We start from the raw sequence: 18,403 nt of genomic DNA, 5'->3' as shown, positions 1-18,403 counted from the left end.
ACAAGTGCTGGTCCTGGCTGGAAAGAAGGACCGAGCTGACAGCACCCACATTTCAGCCCAGAGAACATGCACGGGAGGCGAGGAGATGATACTGACCCAACAATGTACTGTTCATAAAAGTATATATACACACATTACCTGACTTGGTCCTGGCATCCTTCACCTCTGAACCCTGTCCAGGGTCCTCAGGAATGGGCCCTGACATACACTGAGGGAAGGCAATGAGGAGAACAAACACAGACTAGGGAAAAGTTGCCAGGGAGAAACAGAAACCATCAGGCCCAGCAAGGGGCCAGACCCATCCTGGGTGTTGTGTACACGTCGCCTCTTATATTCTAATTCTACGCAATGGCACAGTGAGGAAGGTGATGGTACTAGTATTCCCATCTCCAGATGACGGCCTGAGTGTGTGCCTGAGGCTGCACACAAGTCAGAAGCAGAAGTGAGATTCGGACTCAGGACAGTCCTACTCCAAACCCATCCTACTGTCTCTCGGGAGCAGAGGGGGAGACAAATCCTGATGTTTGCTGGTCCTCAGGCGGAGTGCTGGCCAATGACTCAGTGTTTACAGCAGTGTAGAAAACCGTATCCAGAAGGTCTACAGGATTGTGGATGGTTTCTCGTCAGGCCAGGGCTTGGATAACCAGTGTCGGCTGCATCGACTGAACTAGAGAGACTGCCATCGACTACTGCAGGAGACCCGGAGATTTCCTCTTTTATAAAGGATCCTGTACCATTGTGGGGCTTTATCTACAAATAAGGAACTTGTGAATCGTCCAATCACAGCCACGGCCAGACTTGAACAATCTAACTAAAGAACTTCTATATTGACCAAGCCAACCTTCGTACGTAGACATTATTACATTAATAATATGTCAAGCCTCCCAGTGTAAGCTGTTCTCTAAAATAATGCTCATTGGAAGCTTCCTTATTCATAATCTCAATGAGTAGTTTTATTTAAAACACCTCCATCCCCACGTGTGGGTGTGGGGTGAAATACCAGGGACTGAATTCAAGGAATCCTTGACACTAAGACAGTGGGGTAGACTGAACCTTTACCTGTCATTTTACATTTTAAGCCAATGTCTTTGGACCTGAAGATCATCAGAGTCAAAATTTCTTATTCTATCATCCAAAAGGCCCAATAAGTTCATGTGAAAATAGTGCTCACAGCACCAAAAGCCACGTGTGTTCGTAGCAGCACTGTCTGTAATAGCCCCATGCTGGAAACTACACAAGTGCCCACTCTCGAAGGAATTAATTAAAAATGTGAGGTAAGAGGCCGCCCTGGTGGCATAGTGGTTAAGTTCGTACGCTCTGCTTCGGATCCCGGGTGCGGACCTACGCACCGTTCATCAAGCCGTGCTGTCGTAGGCATCCCACCTATCACAAAATAGAAGAAGATGGGCACGGATGTTAGCTCAGGGCCACTCTTCCTCAGCAAAAAGAAGAGGATTGGCAGCAGATGTTAGCTCAGGGCTAATCTTCCAAATAAATAAATAAATAAAATTTTAAAACAATACGTTTTTTAAACATGTGAGGGAAATTCGCACGATGAAAATGAGTGATCTCCAGCTTCACACAAAAATGTGGCTGAATCTCCCAAATGTAATGTTCAGCCAAACAGGAACGACTCTGTGAGTCTATTTAAACAAAAATGTTCTAAAACCACAGGTAAAACTAATATATGCTTTTTTTAAAAGTTAGAAAGTTGTCACCCTTAAGGGTTGGAAGGAGACATGATGGGGGCATGTTGGCAATGCTCTATTTCTTGATCTAGGTGCTGGTTCCACGGATGTGTTCAGTTTATGGAGATTCAGGAAGCTCCATACTTATGATATGTGCATATTTCTACAAATATATTACTTAATAAAAGGTTGGACTTTTTTTTTAATGTTCCTGGACATCTCAATTCCTAAGGAAGAAATGCAGTCTCCTCACTCCCACCCCCATGCTCGGCTCCTTGTCCCACTTTCTGGGACAGGACGAGACTGTGGTGCCCATTACATCCATTATATAGACAAGAAAGCTAAGGCTCAGAATAACTTGACTAATGAGAAACACTCCCCAAACACTGCTCTTTCAATAGTTCACGTCACGCCTCCAAGGGGTTCATTCTTGGGATTGTTCATTCTATTCTGTTTAACAGTTTTGCTATGCTTTTCATCCCCAACCAGAAAGGGAAGGCCAGATGGCTCACTGCCACGCAGGTCTGAGCTACCTGGAAGCTACTCGATATGAACATTATAGGAAATGAGGGCAAGGATGTTGATTCTAATCCCTCATGCCCAGCCGTGAACTGCAGAGGAAACCTCTCATCGTCAGGCAAGCCAGAGAGCTTTAAAAGTGCTGGCAAGAACTCTGAAATCAGATCCGGCCAGCATGTGTCCCTGAATATCAGAATAGACGCTATATTTACCCTGAAAAGCTCTTTAGCGCAGTGAGAGCTATAAATAGCCATTAGGGCCCAAGCAAGTGGCCTTAACACATGGATTTCCTTCCAAAAATGCAGACCCATTTTAATTAAATTTGCAATTAGCCTTTGGGAGGGCAGGCCCCCTGGATTCTGTTTGCTTTCGGAGACACCGTGAGTAATTTCCTCTTCACTGGACGTTTGGGGACGAGCATGCTCACGGGTGTTCAGCGGAAGCAGCCATCCGGGAGCTTGCACAGAGCCCCGCTCTCAGGGCTTAGTGCATGAGCGAGTGCATGAGCGAGTGCATTCTGCAGCCTGGGGCCACCCCCCGCCCCAGGGGCCCTCCTCAGAGTCTCTTTGCAAAGCCAGTTCCTTTTTCCCGATTTCCCCCAGAACAAGATGGGAGTCACAGCTGTGCTCATGCTGCCCCTGCTGCTGCTGGGGATCAGTGGCCTTCTCTTCATCTACCAGGAGGTGTCCAGGCTCTGGTCAAAGTCAGCCGTGCAGAACAAGGTGGTGGTGATCACCGACGCCATCTCAGGACTGGGAAAGGGTAAGCTGGCTTCGCGCCCACTCGTGCCCACTCCTGCCTTAAGGGACAAGCGGTGGCAGGGTGGCGTGCAGGCAAGACTGCGAGGCAGAAGCGGGGGGCAAGGCTGTGTTCTTTCCTGGCCTCTGTCATTAACCAGCGAGCGTCCTCTCTTGTGGGGGCTGCAGCTGCCTCGCCTCGGCAATGAGGAGATTAGAATATCTGGGGCTGCAAACTCACAGCGTAAGGGCCAAAACGGGTCTGCAGAGGTGAACTGTTTTGCCTTCTTGGAGTTTCCAGAAATTTTCAAATGCAAGGCCCTTAGCTGGGGCAGTGGACTGGTTATGAGCCCAGATGTGGGAGCTGGGTTCTACCACTTCCTAGCCGGTGACTGCACTTCTCTGCCTTGGATTTCTCATCTGTAAAGTGAGGACACTAGTAGTCTCGACCTCATAATGTTGTTGTGAGTAATAAATGAATTAACAGATGGAAAGTACTTAGAACAGCGCCTGGAGCTGGAGTGGGTGCCACCCAAGTGTTAGTAAAGGTAATAATGACGAACAAATTTAGGCAGAACATGTATTCTCCAGTGTGCCACACTCCCCGCTGATCCCCATGGTCACACGTGGCCTGATTCTCTCAACCATACCGCCTCCTGGCCTTGAAGGCATTTACTTTGCAGCCCCTGAATTAGGTGGTCTCGAAGGGCCCTTCTGCTTCTGGCACCCCATGTAAGAAAAAAAACACAAAGCGTTAAGGCAGATAAACTAGACTCTCTGTGTGGTCCCAAATGGGTCCCAGAAGCAATTCCCAAAGAGGACATCCTGCAGCATTAGACTCAGTACTCAAAAGGGAGGGGGACACAAACTCCGGCTCCTACAGGGACAAACCAGGGCACACGCATTTGTCAATCAGACCAGACACAAGATTGCAAGGAGTAGGTTGCCTGGGGATTTGGAGCAGAGACACCCCCACCTAGAGGCACTCAGAGTCAAAGTCTTCGGGAAAACCTTGCTCAAGTAGAATATATCTATCTAGCATCAGGCCAGCTGCCGACATGAGACCCCTTCACCGAAGAAACACACCACGAGTGCACGTCCCACGCTGTGCTGTATCTGTGTGTTTCTTGGCTGGTCCACTAGCTACAAGCTCCCTGTGGTGGAGCCTGTGTTGTGCTCACACTGGTGTCCCCGCCACCACCTCAAAGCCTGGCACATAGTAAGACTCAAATAAAGTGTTTATTTAATAAGTAGCCTCTAAAAGTGACCATCTGATGAGGGAAGGCACTCACTTGGATAAGTATGTCATTGGATATTTGTTTTATTGATTTCTAACAAGATTCCAGTGTGTTCAGAGAACATATCTGTATGGTTTCAATTCTCTTCAATTTGTTGAGTCTGTTTCACAGCCCAGGAGATGGACTGTCTTGGTGAATGATCCGTGGGTGCTTGAGAAGAGGGTGCATTCTGCTGGTGGGTGGAGTGGCCTACGAATGTGGATTAGATCCTATTGGTTGAGGAGGCTGCTCATTTCTTCTCTGCCCTCCCTGATTTTCCGTCTTACTACACAGAATCACTGTTGCCAAGAGATGTATATTTGGTTTAGAAGTCTTTTTTTTTTCAGCCTCATTTGGTTATAGTCACACATTTTACAAATCAGATACCCAGGAAATACATCTCAGGAGCAAAATGGCATTTTCAGAGGACTATGGTCTGGTCTCTGTCACGACTACCATCAGTGCTCTTTTCTCCTGTCTCTCATGGACCCACCCTGCAAAGAAATGCAAAGCAGAAAAAAAATAAGGTCCAAGCATGTAGAAGTAACTTGAGAAGTGGGGCGTGCGTGACCTTAAATAAACGCCTAGCCAGGACATGCTGCTGACCACAGCGACTCCAGGTTCCAACTGCTCCATTTCTCAGATCCGAGGCAAGAAAAAGGTGAGGGGCACTGAGTGACTGATGCACACCCCCGGTCCCCTGGGAGCCAGCCGAGCCTGGCGGGTGGTACTGGATAGCAGCAAGGAGCCCAGGGCCAAGCTGTTCACTCGGGAAATCAGACAGGGCAGGACACCGATTGAGCCAAGGCGGCAATCCAGTCACCTGGTACCCACTGTGTCTGCAGCAAGAGCGGCTCTCAAAATACTGAACCCCTGTACTCAAACTGCTTCAGGGAGCACAGCCCTGCCTGCGTTTCTTCACCTCTGAGATGCACAGTTTTTCACCTTTTTCTGAATTTGTCTGAAATCGAGCTGATTGTCTTTCCATCAATGGTACCTTAAAATAGTCACAAGCCCACCTTTTGCATTTTAATATCTCTGAAATCAGGAAGCATCTTACAGTTGATGGCATCTTCGATTTGAGGAAATACGGAAGTCAGGGCTCAATTTACATCTGCTGCGTGAAAAAGAAAAAGCCCGATGTCCACATGCTTGACACGTGATAAATGCTGACTGAGCTGATGAAGAACGAAAGTGAGAACTCCTGGATATGCCTAAAGCCTGGCGTTAGCAGAAACGACTTTTTCAGGAGGGCACCTTGGGGCTTGTGTACCGAAGCAGTGACCGCACCCCGGGCTCCTGCTTCGCGGGCCCACCTGGGAGAGGCAAGCTGGGAGAGGGGAAACGGTGATGGTAAAGAAGGCTCCCGGCCGGCTACCTCTCCGAGGGAGGTCAGGGCCAGAGGTGTGGTCTGGCTCCTGGCCACAGGCCCCTTACCTGCCCCCCTGCCCGGCTTGTAAGTGTGCCCATCGTCATGCAAGGGAGGGCCAGCTCCTCTCTCAGCAGCGGGGCCAAGAGGCCACCTAGCGTGGAGCAAGGCCCCCTGACAGGAACGTCGCTGCTTGGGCTCACATCCCGGCTTCACCACTGACCAGCTGTGGGGCTGTGGGTAAACCACGTCATCTCTCGGTTTGTAAAACATGCCAAGCACGGCTGCTGTCGCCCGTCAGTATGACAGCCCAAAGGCGGAGGCCAGGCTTTCTCCCTCCAAATCAAGTGTCTTTTAGTGAATTCTGCTATCAGAAAAGCCAAATACATTAAAAAGGATTTTTCAAGTAAAAAGAACATAAAACACACGCAGAACCCCACCCCCTCAGGAACACCTCGTTCTGTTTCCTTTCAGCCCCTTTACGATGCTTCTGCGCATGTAACCAGCAGCGAGTGAGCCGGAAGCAGGGGTGAAGGGAGACCGCTCCCTCTCTCGAAATCATGCAAAGGGGAAAGTCCCGCCTCTGTGTCTTGACTTTTTAAAAAAAAATCAGGTAGTCTCATGACTTTTTGATTACCATTAGATTATACAAAATCCTTTGGTCATGGTACGTCCCCAGACACAGCATTGACTCAGAAATCGAGATGCCCAGTCGAATCCATGAATGAACGTGACAATTTCCATTGAAGGTGAAAGTCCTCCCTCTCCGCTCCGCTCCCCACCTAGCGCAGGTGCCGGCCAGCTTGCGGCTCTTTCTGACCCTCTGGGGGTGGAGGGCAGGAAGGAAGGGAGAGAGAGGGCAGGAAAAATCCTGCCTGCTGGACACTGTTAGAAGATGGCTTCGAGCCCCATGGTCTGGCACGTGTTGAAAACCGAGTCTGATTCTTCCTATTGCAGCCCTTTTGTGCATCCTTCCGAGGGCCTCCCTGGGAACACTCGCCCGCACTTTCTGTGAAGTGGGTGCACTCCTGCTCCGTCCCCACACGCCCTTGCTCTTCGGGTATCTACTCCACCCAGGCCCTCTCTTCCGGACTCCCACTGCCCTTCCAGGAGGCCCTCTTGGGCCCAACCATAACTCGTGACCTACCTCTGGTCCGCTGTGGCTGTGCGGTGGGCTCTTGGGTGGCACAGAGCCATCCCCACGGGCAGCCCAGGCCTCTTCTGTCGTCTCCTCTGCTCTGGGAGGGCCATGGGGCCCCAGGCCCTTGCCCATTAGCTTTCTCAGCTGCGACTCATCAGTCCGGACGCCCAGCTGCCGGGAACTCCTGGCACGCTGTTCAAACGGTCCCACCGGCTACCTTCCCTCAAGGATGGAGATAATGGGCAAAGAGTCACATTACAGGTCTCTCCAAAAAAATCCTCCTTCAAAGTCCCCCCTCTCATCTCGTCCTTGATCCGTTGTGTCCTATCTTTGGGTAAAAGGTATTGAGCTTCAGAAAACAGCGTTTTAGTTATTTCCTTTGAAAATCTGCATCTTGGATGGGCACCTGACTTTGGAATTTTACGTCTATTTGATCTTCATGCCTCAGTCAAACTTCCAATTTAAAATCCTGTTACATATACATATGTACAATTTAATATCCAATCACACACACAGAGAGAGTCAAGTGTTATGGCATTCTATTAGACACACAGTTTTGAGTCTTTTTTTTTAAACTTTACTATATTGTGAACTTCTTTCCATATCAGTAGACCCATTTAAAGCCTTCAAAATATTTGATATAGGTGCTGGCCTGGTTACATAGTGGAAGTTCAGCGAGATCTGCTTTGGTGGCCTGAGTTCACGGGTTCCAATCCTAGGCTCAAACATACACTGCTCAAACGTACATTAATCATGCTGTGGTGGCGTCCCACGTACAAAATAGAGAAAGATGGGCACAGATGTTAGCTCAGGGCCACTCTTCCTCAAGCAAAAAGAGGAAGATTGGCAACAGGTGTTAGCTCAGGGCCAATCTTCCTCACCAAAAAAACAAAAACAAACAAAAAAATTTGATATATAGATGCACCATCATTTACTTAACCAACTTCCTACAATCTTGGACATTTACAATCATCTTTGACTCTTTACTATTATAATGATACCAAGATAACAATATTATAATTATGTCTATGCAGCCATTCTTAATTTTTTCCTTAGAATAAATGTCCATTAAGGAAATTACTAGATGAAAGTCCACACTTACTTTTAAGGATACCATCAAATTTTTCTTCCAAAAGACTGGCAATTTATACTACCACCATCAGTGAATGTGTGCCTATTACCACTTTCATTTTTAATTATCTAACAGGTTAAACTTAGTGTCAAATTTTAATTTGCATTCCTTTATTATTGGCATTGAAATTTTATCTGCTGTATATTAGCTCTATGTATTTCTCTTATGAATCACTTACTCATCTCATTAGCCGATTTCTTTATTAGAGTCTTTATCTTTTTTCTTATTGATTAGTAGATCCATTAAATTAACCCTTTTCTGACATATATATTATGAATAGGTTTCCTCAATTATCTTCCTCTTAATTTTTCTTTATGTTTTCTGTTGTAAAGAAGGTTTTCTTAAGGATAAAATTCTATAAATCATTTCTGTTACGGTTTCTTCCTTCAGGGTCATCCAGAACCTTCCTTGGATCCAGCCAAGGCTAGACTTTACCTGAGACCACATCCTTGCCCGCACCACCTCATGCCCTTGCTCCCTGATAGACTCTCTCTGAAGGGCATTAGTCCCTCAGTAAATCCTGGCCACCTGAGTCCCTGTCTCTGATTCTGCCTCTAAGGAACCCAACCTAAGATGCCACTTCACTGGGTTATTGTGAGAATTAAATAACCTAATATAGGTCAATCTCTCGTAGTCTCCAGAACAAGTAAACTCTCAAGACACGCTAGCTTTTATAGTTCTTAAGTGTCAGTATTATTGGGAAACAAGAATGCTGTGTGTCTACCAGCCATCTCCCAGCTGAGAAAGATCTGTACCGGGGGCGTCAGGAATTAGTCCAGAATGAACTGAACTACACAGAAGGCAGGTTTACTTTTGTAATGAAAAGAACCCTGGCCGGAGTATCTATCCACAAAGAAAACGTGGAGGAAACTGGTGATGTTTGGTCTGAGAAAAACCTGGTGGCTGGGGGCTGGCCTGGTGGTGTAGCAGTTAAGTTTGCGTGCTCTGCTTTGGCAGCCCAGGGTTCGCTGGTTCGGATCCTGGGTGGGGACCTACGTACACACCACTTGTCAAGCCATGCTGTGGTAGACGTCCCACCTATAAAATAGAGGAAGATGGGCATAGATGTTAGCTCAGGGCCAATCCTCCTCAGCAAAAAAAGAGAAGGGTTGGTGGCAAATGTTAGCTCAGGCTTAATCTTCCTCAAAACAAACAAACAAAAATGTGGTAGCTGTTTCCAATATCTTAAGATGGAGATACATTTAGGGCTTTAGTCCTGAACGGCTAGGAGCACAGGGTCATTTTTCTGTCCAGTTTAAGGAAGAAGGTCCTAATAATAGGAACTATCCAATGAAGGAAGGGCTGTTTCACCCCACTGTGAGCTCCCCTTCACAGGAGGCAACCCTGCTGAGGCTGGAAATGAGAGAAAAATCCCAGCCTGGGGAGGAGGTTGAGTGAAATGACCTCTAAAGGACCTCATGGCCCTAAGACTTTTGCATTCTTTGAATTCTTGAATTTGTAAGAATGAGGGGCTCACCATGAGTGGCTCCAACCACACAGTGCACCCTGCCCTCTTTCCTTCTTCCCCACAGAGTGTGCTCGGGTGTTCCACACAGGCGGGGCAAGGCTGGTGCTGTGCGGAAAGAACTGGGAGAGGCTGGAGATGCTATATGATGCCTTGATCAGTGTGGCTGACCCCAGCAAGGTAAGGCCTCCCAGCAGTCGGCTTGAGTAGCTCCCGGGCACCCTGAGCCTTCATTGACCCTCCCCACCCCCTATTCTATTTGAGTCACACTCAAAGAGGATCCAGAAGATAGAGAATGTCACAGGTATGGGCTGTGATTATAAACACGCAAAAATAATCCCGCAAATGATATCGCCTTCAAAGAAATCAGAGAAAGGAAGTCCCCTTCTAAGAAGTCACCTGGAAGCGAACACTTATTTCAACGCAGCTGCAGTTTTCAAAGCATTTCAAGAGTATTATTTAGGGAATTGCCTTCAGAGCTCTCTTCGGGATTTTTTTGGTTAAATCTTTGCCCTTGACGCTGAATTTGGTTTTGGAAACAGCCAGAAATAATTCAGAACTAAGTCTGGTATTTGTGGAAATGGAGCAAACAGGACAACACTGCATTCTCCAAGGTATGCTTCTTGCAATATTCTTAAGTATTGAGTAAAAATGAGCTTCTGAGGCCCATTGTGTGGGAAATACTGAGTTAAGCCAGGCTGGTCTGGTTGGTTTCTTTTTTTGCAGGACTTTTCAGAGCCTTTGATATGCTAACGTGCATTGTGTATCTCCAAAAGAACATATGACAATCTGTGTTTCCCAAATAAACTTGACTGGGGAACCCTCTTTTCAAGGGCCTATCTCAGGACTAGTGATTGTCAAACACTGGAATTGCATTTACCACATGGTATCATCAATTCTCCCATCTGTCCCCACTCTAGACCATGAGAGTCTTGATGACACTGAGTGTCCAGGGTGGAACACAGTGCCTGGCCTTTAGATGGTGCTCCAAAAATACCATGTTGAGTGTATGATTTTGGTAAAAATCAAAAGTGGCTACAAAGTACTGTGATAGATTCTCTTATGGCTTGCAGGCCAGTTTGGAAAGCAATTCCCAAAAAGAAGCTCAGAAAGGTTATAAGTAATGACCTCACCACTGGAATCAGCACACAGCCTCCACTGGGATGGGCGATATTCACGTGGATTTATCAGTTCTAGCCTCTTGGCCGAAAGTTCCGACTTATTACTGCATGTTTGTGTGTTTGAATTGTCGTTGTGATTGCTGCTCTGGTCCCCAAGGCTGGATTCCCCATCAGTTTACTTCCTGCCAGAGTCATTTCTGCTTCTTCCTCATCATTTGTACTTTTGTAGTCACTCCATGAGCTCTGAATTTCCAAGGGGGTGGCTGTTAGATGGAGGGCCCCCCAGATCTGTGCGAGAGAGGTGTTCCCACACTAGCCTTGACTCTCTCATTGGTTCAGCAGACATTCACCCCAAAGCTGGTCCTCCTGGACCTCTCGGATATCAGCTGTGTCCAAGATGTGGCAAAAGAGGTCCTGGATTGCTATGGCTGTGTGGACATCCTCATCAACAACGCCAGCGTGAAGGTGAAGGGGCCTGCCCATAAGATTTCTCTGGAGCTCGACAAAAAGATCATGGATGCCAATTACTTCGGGCCCATCACATTGACCAAAGGTCTCGTGAGTTTGGCCTTCTCATGCATTTCTGGGCCACCACCTGCTAGGGAGGGCTCTGTTATGTAGCCAGATGGTCATCCAATTCTGGATGGAGTCTCGAGCACCCCCAGAAAAATCCCTACGTATTTGGTGAAAGCTTTCAACATTCTGACTATAAATGTTGATGAAAGAGAAGGGATTTTGAAAGGATCTTACTGGTATCTTGCAACTTCTCCCTCTGTGAAACCTGCCTCCCCACCCGAGTCCTGCCCTTTGCCCCCATGTTCTTACTCATGTCCATGGCTTCCTCTTCAATCCCCCGTGACGTCTCTGGCCCATTTTCTTCATCCTTTGCATACTTTGTGATATATTAACCTTGCAGTTGGTCTGCTCCTAACCATGGCAGTTGGTCAAAGGTAGAGATTCTGTCCTCAGAAATGAAGAAGAAAAAGGTCTATCCCCAGACGACAAGAGATGCAGAATACTGCCCATCCCTTTGCAGAAACAGGGAAGGCAGGAAGATGTTTCCCTTTTGAGGGTAAAATGCTGGCTCCTGTGTGGAGATTTCTCACTGCCAAGTTCAAGTGCAGGTCTGAAGCCTGGGAGGTTGGTACCAGAGATGACATGGAATATAACTAAGAGTTGAAACGCCCCACCCCCCAAAAACAGTTTATCAAAGCGAAAACTCAAGAGGGAGAATGTAAGCATGGAGAATTTCTAAATTTTGGGAGTGGGGTGCCCTAGCAGGGGCTGAGAAAGCGCCATCTTAGAGCCACCTTCCCTAGGGCCAGAATCTCCATGACAATGGGACTCCAAGAACTGGGACACGTAAAGGGAAAGAAGTATTGGAGGAAAAAATGCCTTCCCAGAGCTTCTAAAATGGTGCCCCAGAGATAAGTTTCCTCCAACCCAGTCCCCAGACACACCAAGCAGGCCAGCCAAGCTGTGTCATTCAGTCAAACTCAGGGTTCACTGGCGTCAAAGCGAGGAGTGCAGAAGTCGAGTGGAAAAGGCTAGGGCTGGTTATCTCCCTGGTTGGGTCACTAACTTGCTAGGAGACCTGAGTCCACAGCTCTGGGCCTCAGTTTACCCATCTCTAACAGGCAAGGGCTGGACGTAATTGACCATTCTGAAAGTGGAGTTTTTTGATTCTTGCCATATCCCTATTCCACCTATACTATTATTTACTTCATATCTTTCTCTAAATTTCCTCATTTTTAAGTTAATTCATTTTAGGAGGAAATCTTTATAATACCACCATAAGTTAAAAACCCCTTTCCCTTTCAATAAATAGAGGAAAATCTGAAATCAAAACGAAGTCCTTAAGTTCTCTCAAGACACAAGACTGAAATGTTTCCTGTCTTGTTAAAAGATGTGCACATGCAAGAGAGGTGTTGAAGACACGTTGGAATCAACAGGAGACTTCCTACTGGAGGCAGCAGGAGCATTGTAGGGATTACCTTTCTCACTATTGAAATCCGAGTCACTTCATGCACGTGGGTGGGGCATTTCGAATCACCCAGCAGTTTACCAGTTGTGCCCAGCCCACGCACAGGAAACACTGGATCAATGCTGGCTGTGTCCGTCCCATCTGCCCCATTGTAATCTAACAACCGGGGGGTCAGAGGAGCCCTGTGTGATAAAGGGGTCTGGGGAAAGGGTCTGCCTGCTGCTTCCTGACTCTGTCTCAGATTTGTAACGGTCACTCCTTGTCCTGTGCCTTCCAGCCCTGCTTCCCAACATGATCTCCCGGAGGACAGGCCAAATCGTCTTAGTGAATAACATCCAAGGAAAGCTGGGGATCCCGTTTCGGACAGCTTGTAAGTCGCTAAAACAAAAATGTTTCGTCTTATGTTATACGTCTTACAAGACAAGAGATGCCGTGTCTAGAACCAGGCACATGGTTACACGGGGGGAGGAGCCCAGAGATGAAATGGACTGTTGGTTTTGCTTTCATCCCTTCAGTTCTGTGGTTGAGCACCTGTGGTGTGTGGTGACTACAGGAGATGCTGAGACAGGAAAGATAAGGTTCGTCTCCTCCGGAAGCTCACGTCTCACAGGTGGTCAGGACGTGCCCTGGCTGAACATGAGCCACGCCAGAGGGAGGTTCCGCCCCTGACATGGGTGCACAGCCAGGGCTCAGAGGCCCCTTCCTCCGTAAAGGCGCCCTTGTAGGACAGGAAAGACTTACAACTGGGAAAGAAAAGATGGGTGTACATCACAAAATGGGAGCGGGATGGACAAGTTCTGTGGAAGGAGGAAGGAGAAAAGGAAAGGGGCCGAATTCCAGGAGAGGTGAGGGAGAGATTCCAAAGCAGAGAGGCGTTTAAGAAGTCTGAGGAGGAGAAGGACTTCTCAGTGTATGTTCAAGGGATCCAGATGGGAAAATTCTGGAGACACTCCCACCTTCCATGAGGTGGGATCTGGGAGGATGAGGAACACACCTTATACATTGCTTTATGGCCCACACTATCATGTATTAAATAGGAGCTCCATAAATGTCTGGTGGGTAGAAGTGTGGGAGGGGAAGAGGAAAGAAAAATGGGTAGGTTCCCTGATTGGACACCACAAACTGGGGGGCTTAAATAACAGGCGTTTATGTCTCACAGTTCTGGAGGCTGCAAGTCCGAGATCAAGGAGTCAGCAGGGTTGGTTTCTCCTGAGGCCTCTCTCCTTGGCTGGTGGATGGCTGCCTTCTCTGTGCCCTCACGTGGTCTTCCCTCTGAGTGTGTGCATCCCTGGCGTCTCTCTGTGTGTCTAAACTTTCTCTTCTCATAAGGGCACAGTCAGATTGTATTAGGGCCCCTAAAGCCTCATTTTAATGTAATCACCTCTTTAAAGGCCCTGTCTCCAATTACACTCACATTCTGAGATAGCAGGGTTAGGACCTCAACATAGGAATTTGGGATGGCGTATCTCAGCCCATAATATTCCTCCTAATAGTGTTTTCTTTTCCTATTTGCATTAGTTAGATTAAGCCTAAGATGCTGTAAGACTGTGATATAAAAATGAAGACGTTTATCACCCCTCCATGTAACGGTCTCAATGGGATGGGCCAGGTCAGCAGGCACTGCCACCCTCACAGTCACTCAGGGACCCAGAGTCATGTCAAGTCATTGCCTTGGCATCATTTTCCACGTGGTCAAATCTGGTTCCCACTCCATCTGGGTTCTGGCTGGCAAGAAGAGGGCAGAGAGCCCTGGGGAGGCATGCCCAATGTCTAAAGCCCCAGACCAGGAGTTAGCACACAGCACCTGCTCACATCCCGCTGCTGAGAGCCCAGCCACGTGCTTACACCTAGCTGCAAGGGATGCTGGGAAGTACAGTCTACATGTGGGCCCAGGAAGGAGGGAAGAATGGAGCTTGGTCTGCACATGACAGTCTTTGCCATGTCCCTCATTTCCCTCTCTTCCCCAGCCCATTGATGAATCTCACCACTATTCCCTCTACTTGTAAACTCTCTGTACATGTTATTTTCAGGAGCCCAATTACTTGTCCCTTTCCTAGCTCCATACCTTCATCCATTCAACAAACAGCAATCGAATGCCTAAAGCCAGGTGCTAAGGACAGAGACAGCAGTGACATGATACACTGCAGCATGAGCATTGCAATGGGCCCTTTGGCGACCAACCAACAGGGGTCCAATGCACCGGTTTCCTTGGAGCATTTCCAAAACACAGCATTGAGGGTGGAGAATTTAACAAGGCTCTCTCTACCCCGTCAGCCGTGCATGGTCTGGCTCCTCTGCAACTGAGGAATTAAGGGCTGCAGGGTTTCCCATGTAAATATCACAACTGCAGAGAGGCCACCCTGGGCTGGCCCCAAGGTCTCTCCTTCCTCCAGGTCTGGCTTCTGACAGGCACTGGAGGCTGGTCATGTGACTGCATGGGTGGGTCTCCTTCCACACCCAAAAGAAATGCCTTTGGCTGCCAATTACTGTCCAGGCAGGGAGACTGGGGTCTCTGAGGCTCAGATCAGATACACGGGCTTGGAGGTGGCACAGCCTGTCTCAGCTCATGCCCGTCTCCTGCACTAACCACACCTCATGGGAACCACCTGCTGCACTGTGGGGTCCACGAGGGCAGAGCCACTCGACCCACCTCTGTCTCCAGCTCCTCGGCCAGGGCCTGGCCCAGAGCAGGGGCTGTGCTGTTGAATGACTGAAGGAATTGACAAGTTGGTAGATGAATGAAGAACAAGTTGATAACCTTTTTTGGGGGGGGTTTCAGCTATATCGACACATTATTCACATACCATACAATTCACTCATTTCAAGTGGCTTTAGTATATTTACTCATTCAGTGGCTTTTGGTCTATTCATAGAGCTGTGCATCCATCCCCACAATCAGTTGTAGAACGCCTTCACTACCCCAAAAAGAAACCCCACACCCTCATAGCTACCACCTTTTTATCCCCCCACCCCTCTCCCTCTAGCCCTAGGCAACCACTAATCTACTTCCTGTCCTTATGGATTTGCCTATTCTGGACATTTCATATAAGCAGAATCATACAATATGTGATCCTTTAAGTCTGGCTTCTTTCTCTTAGCAAGTTTTCAAGGCTCATCCATGTTGTAGCATGTAATCAGTACTTCACTCCTTTTTATGGCTGAATAATATTCCATTGTCTAGATATACCACATTTATCCATTCATCAGTTGTTTTCACTTTTTAGCTATTACGAATATTAACTATTAGAAGAATGCTGCCATGGACATTCATGGACAAGTCTTTGTGTGGACATATCCTTTCATTTCTCTTGGGTATATGCCCAGGAGTGGAATTGTTGGGTCACATGGTGACTCTGTGTTTAACTGTTTGGGGACCTGCCAGACTTTTCCATAGCAGCTGCACTATTTCACATTCTCGCCCTCAATGCATGAGGTTCCAATTTCTCCACTCCTTGCTGTCACTTGTTATTATCTATCTTTTTGATTCTAGCCATCCTAGTGGTGTGAAGGGATCTCATTGTGGTTTTGATTTGTACTTTCCTGTTGGTGAGGATAACCCATTTAATACAGGCAAAGTTGGGGTCCCCGTGAATAACAAGGGGAGTCCTCACGGAGCATAGGAGACAGGAGGCCTGGACGCTAGCGGACACTCTGTCACCTTTGGCTGTGCAACTTGGCGCCTTTCACATAAGCTCTGAGTTTCTCGTTCTTCATTATTCATAAAGTGAGGATAATAGCCTGTTTCTCTTGATTCAGTATATTAAATTAATGAGCTAGCCAGTCTCACACAGGCGCAGAGAAGATGGAATTAGACGACGTATGTAAATTCGTTGTGTAACCCAGGGAGGGCAACCCAGGAGCCCAGTTGGGTTTGGCTTGGCCAGCATGCTGGCAATTTCTTTTTAATGAGCCATTTAGTATTGTGATATTTGATTTATAACAAGAAATAGATATATTTGGTCTTCATCCTGTTTCTGGCACAGAACTCCTAAAATTCTTGGAATTTCCTAAGGGAAGAGAGCAATCAAGGTGTCTTTTGTTATGTTGATGAGACGACTTTTTGAAAGCACCTAAGGATGGGGCTGGTGGCCAAGGGAACCAACCATGTGATTAGAGGGTTGGAACTTTCCATCCCACCCCCCTCCCCCTCACCCCCATCCCTGCTTTCTGGGGAAGAAAGAGGGGCTAGAGATTGAGTTCAATCACCAATGGTCAATGATTTAATCAATCAGGCCTATGCAATAAAGCCTCCATAAAGACCCTAAAGGATGGGTCCCCCCTGCACTCTCCTCTGGCTGGTTCTCTTCCAGATGCTGCCTCCAAGCACGCAGCACTTGGCTTCTTTGACTGTCTCCGAGCCGAAGTGGAGGAATACGACGTTCTCGTCAGCACTGTGAGCCCCACTTTCATCCGGTCATATCACGTGTATCCGGGCCACGGAAACTGGGAGGCTTCCATCTGGAAATGTGAGTGCTCAGAGGGAAGCCGCAGGGAGGGGGTTGGAGAGGGCTCTGGGGGGCCCCTGGCACAGCCCGGTTTCCTTGCGCCCAGAAGCATGAGACTGGGACAGAGAGGCCCCTGCACCCAGCGAACAGCAGGGAGCTCCCAACAGGGGGCCCCATGAATTCAGTTCTGAGACCCCAGGTAGAGACAGTCCTAACCTGCAACCAGCAGACCAAGGCCCGCCTGGGCTGTGTCACTCACAGGCTCTGTGACCTTGGCCATGTGACTGCCTGTCTCTGGGCCTCAGTTTCCCATGTGGAATAGCCAGGATTTGGTCTTCAAGAGCTTTCTGCTCTCCTTCCTCTAGGCAGCAGCACCGAGTAGAGGCAGAGAGTCTGGCGCCAGACTGCATTTGAAGCCTGCCTCCATCACATACTAAATGTTTAAACACGGGCAATTCCCTTAATCTCCGTGCCTCGGTTTCCCCTTTAGAAAATGAGAGACGATAGTAATCACTACCTCATAGAGCCATCGGCAGGACTGAAGGTTCCAGCCAGTAAAGGGTTCGGAACAGCAACCAGCGCTAGGGAAGGCTCTGCAGATGTGCCTTATTATTACTACCATCCTAGAACGCTCTACACAGAGCTGCAACACTGCCCAACGCTCTGTCTACACTAACGAGTCAAGATGAACCAAGAGGTGGGCAGTGGTTCCAGGGGGTTCTTGACAAGCACAGCTTCGCCAGAGTTATAAACAACAGTCCCGAATTCCTCTGACGGCTTCTTATTTTCTAAGGTCTTTCTCATCCCTTCTACGCTCATAACCACTCTGCAAAATTAATATGGCAGGAAACTGCCCACTTTACGGATGAACGTGCTGAGGTGCAGAGGGGTGAAGCGTCTCCCCGGGGCCTCACAGCCAGTGACGGCAGAGCTGGCCCGGAGCCCATCACTCCAGACATGGCACTCACTTCCCTATCTTTGGGTGCAGAGGGTTCTGACCGACTTTCTCCTGCTGAGGCTGTAACCCCCGCCCTCTCCTGGGGGCTTTTCAGTCTTTTTCAGGAAGCTGACCTACGGGGTACACCCTGTGGACGTGGCCGAGGAGGTGATGCGCACTGTGAGACGGAAGAAGCAGGAGGTCTTCATGGCCAACCCCATCCCCAAGGCGGCCGTGTACATCCGCACCTTCTTCCCAGAGTTCTTCTTCGCTGTGGTGGCCTGTGGGGTGAGGGAGAAACTCAGTGTCCCAGAGGAGGGTTAAATGCAGGAGGCCAAATGGGTCACCCTGATGGGAATAAAGGCTTTCCTGGTAGGTGCTGGTTCCTCCGTCCTCCTGCATCGGGAGTCCCACACAAGCATCCCCCTAGCCTCACTCTCCCCGTGGGAGATGTTCACCATCCCAGTGAGGATGGCTCGGGGGCCAGCCCCGTCACTGCGGGGCCTCTGGGTGTCTCCCACTCGACATTCCCAGGACATACTTCCAGAAGCTTCTCGACTCTGTAAGGTGACAACTGAGCAGAAAAAC

General features: G+C 48.3%; 1 protein-coding gene across 2 annotated transcripts; it reads left to right on the top strand.

Annotated features, from left to right (window-relative positions):
• The first annotated feature begins 2,317 nt into the window (after positions 1-2,317).
• DHRS7C (dehydrogenase/reductase 7C) lies at positions 2,318-18,190 on the top strand. Of its 2 annotated transcripts, none has more exons than XM_070561069.1 (7): positions 2,318-2,587; positions 2,810-2,969; positions 9,396-9,508; positions 10,792-11,002; positions 12,711-12,803; positions 16,744-16,899; positions 17,931-18,190. In XM_070561069.1, the coding sequence occupies exons 2-7, from the start codon at positions 2,816-2,818 to the stop codon at positions 18,137-18,139; spliced, it is 936 nt and encodes a 311-aa protein (XP_070417170.1). In that variant the 5' UTR covers positions 2,318-2,587; positions 2,810-2,815; the 3' UTR covers positions 18,140-18,190. The 2 variants fall into 2 exon arrangements, with proteins under 2 accessions (XP_070417170.1, XP_008507372.1); XM_008509150.2 differs by having other exon boundaries at positions 2,440-2,587; positions 10,789-11,002.
• Positions 18,191-18,403: the final 213 nt, after the last annotated feature.

The sequence above is a fragment of the Equus przewalskii genome, chromosome 10, assembly GCF_037783145.1.
Source record: "Equus przewalskii isolate Varuska chromosome 10, EquPr2, whole genome shotgun sequence".
Taxonomy (NCBI): Eukaryota; Metazoa; Chordata; class Mammalia; order Perissodactyla; family Equidae; genus Equus; species Equus przewalskii.
This window is presented reverse-complemented; position numbering and strand designations above follow the sequence as displayed.

Bases quoted from the DNA above. Each gene is read 5' to 3' on its own strand.
- DHRS7C (XM_008509150.2), top strand. From the start codon at position 2,816: ATGGGAGTCACAGCTGTGCTCATGCTGCCCCTGCTGCTGCTGGGGATC. The intron at 2,970-9,395 runs GTAAGCTGGCTT...TCTTCCCCACAG, and splicing joins CATCTCAGGACTGGGAAAGG to AGTGTGCTCGGGTGTTCCAC. The intron at 16,900-17,930 runs GTGAGTGCTCAG...GGGGCTTTTCAG, and splicing joins GGAGGCTTCCATCTGGAAAT to TCTTTTTCAGGAAGCTGACC.